Source organism: Herpailurus yagouaroundi, unplaced genomic scaffold (assembly GCF_014898765.1).
Source record: "Herpailurus yagouaroundi ecotype Mexico unplaced genomic scaffold, PumYag 131970, whole genome shotgun sequence".
Classification (NCBI taxonomy): domain Eukaryota; kingdom Metazoa; phylum Chordata; class Mammalia; order Carnivora; family Felidae; genus Herpailurus; species Herpailurus yagouaroundi.
This window is the reverse complement of record NW_024422128.1, coordinates 5,759-7,868: the sequence shown is the minus strand read 5'-3', so window position 1 is coordinate 7,868 and position 2,110 is coordinate 5,759. Positions and strand designations below refer to the sequence as shown.

Here is a 2,110-nt window from a genome sequence, read left to right as displayed (position 1 = left end):
CTCCTCAGTATGTTTGTTTCACTGTTTGCATCTCCGTATCTGGTGTCGCTTCTCCGGAATAATCTCTCATTATCATCATAGATGCCTTGAGAGCTGATTTCAATTTTGTAGGGTTTTTTGTTTTGTTTTGTTTTTTACAGTAGGAGTGCACAGGTATTTAGAAGTACTTTAAGTTTATGATTTTGGCTGCCCTAGAAAGAAATCCATTGTAAGAGTGACCTACACTGTGTCCCCCACAACAGAACTGGGCACTGGGGACACACTAATGGACAGAAAGAAAAGCACTTCCTGTCCTCACAGAGCTCACACACTGGGCCATTTCTGGCCAAGAGGCTTGGCCATACTCATACCTGTCATAGAAAAAGGTCACATTCCTTTCATGACCCTAAATCACGATCTCCTTTCTGGTGGATGGACCACGCTCAGTCACTGAGATTGTCCACAGGTTATGCCTGAGTCTTCTGACTTCCTTGTCTTCAGAGAAAATCTCAGTCCCAGGCAGAAAGAATGCCAAGCTCAGAGTCCTGTTGTCATCACACATAACCCGTCCAGACTTTTCAATTCCTGCCTCCCCCCGCCAGACCTGGCATGAGCCCTAGAATATTCCCATGTCAGTAGAGGGTCCATGTTGCAGTAGAGAGAGCCCAGTTTTAGAGTTAGAGAGAACTGGTCTGAATCCAGGTTCCAGAACTTCAGAGCAACGTGGCCTTCAGCAAGTATCCTAATTTCTGCAAGCCTCCGTTTCCCTCCTCGGTAACATGGAGACAGTAATCGTCATGTGGCAGGCTGGCCCTGAGAATCAGGGGGCACACAGCAGGTGCTCAAGTCTTGTTTGTGTTCCCAGGAATACCAGTGGAGGGTTTCTGAGCATCGATCCTACCGCCCCGGCCTGGGAGGGCACACTCACACCAGCGAATGGAAGTGACGAGGACCATCTTCCAAGTAACAACGTGGAAATCCTGATCGTGACTTTGCTGACCTTCACCTTTGCCCTGGGCGGGCTGGTGGGAAACGTGACCGTGCTCTGGCTGCTGGGCTGCCGCATGCAGAGGAACGCTTTCTCCGTCTACATCCTCAACCTGGCAGGAGCTGACTTCCTCTTCCTCTCCTCCCAGGTTGTATATGCCCTGGAGGCGCTCATCAACTTCCATTCGGTGTACTTTTCCATCCCCAGATTTTTCACCACCATGTGGACCTTCGCCTACATCGCGAGCGCGAGCATTCTCAGCGCCATCAGCACCGAGCGCTGCCTGTCGGTCCTTTGTCCCATCTGGTACCGCTGCCACCGCCCAAGACACACGTCAACTGTGACGTGTGGCCTGCTCTGGGCCCTCTCCCTGCTGCTGAGCATCCTGGAAGGGGAGTACTGTGGCTTCCTGTTTAGGGATTTTGACCCTGGATTGTGTCTGGCGTTTGATTTCGTCACGGCCGCCTGGCTGATTTTCTTATTTGTGCTTCTCTCTGGGTCCAGCCTGGCCCTGCTGACCAGACTGCTGTGGGGCTCCCAGCGGATGCAGCTGACCAGGCTGTATGTGACTGTGGGGCTCACAGTGTTGGCCTTCCTCTTCTGCGGCCTGCCCTACGGCATTCACTGGTTTCTGGTATTCTGGATTCAGCAGGGTTTTGATGAGTCCCTCTGGTATCTTTATCTGGCTGCGCTCACCCTGTCCTGTGTCAACAGCTGTGCCAACCCCATCATTTACTTCTTTGTTGGCTCCTTCAGGCAGCGGTGGCCCCGGCAGCGGAAGACCCTCAGGATGGTTCTCCAGAGGGCCCTGCAGGACGCATCGGGAGGGGATGAAAGCGAAGTCCGCCTGCCTCAGGAAACTCTGCGATGTCGGGAAACAGTCTGGCGCCCTGATTCGGCATCTGCCTCAGTCACAGAAATGTGGCTTTGAGAACCAACTCTGTCCCTATCGGTTGGAGAGGTTTTCTTCACTTCTCTCGGCCTTGGGGCCCCTGACCTTCAAACCCTAAAGTTGTAAGATAAGCCTTACGGTTAAGATAATATCCTCCCTCGTGAGGACTGCGGCGGTACCTGTGAAACAAACACTGACTGTCGCGCCTCAGGGACTGCCTTCCCCAGGGCCTTCGCTCCACCCCAACTCTA

At 52.9% G+C, this 2,110-nt stretch overlaps 1 protein-coding gene across 1 annotated transcript; it reads left to right on the top strand.

Moving 5' to 3' along the window:
- The first annotated feature begins 758 nt into the window (after window positions 1-758).
- Window positions 759-1,861, top strand: LOC121026547 (mas-related G-protein coupled receptor member X2-like). The gene is given in 2 exon segments (XM_040469365.1): window positions 759-1,827; window positions 1,830-1,861. Coding segments are annotated over 2 exon segments (1,101 nt in total).
- The last annotated feature ends 249 nt before the right edge of the window (window positions 1,862-2,110 follow it).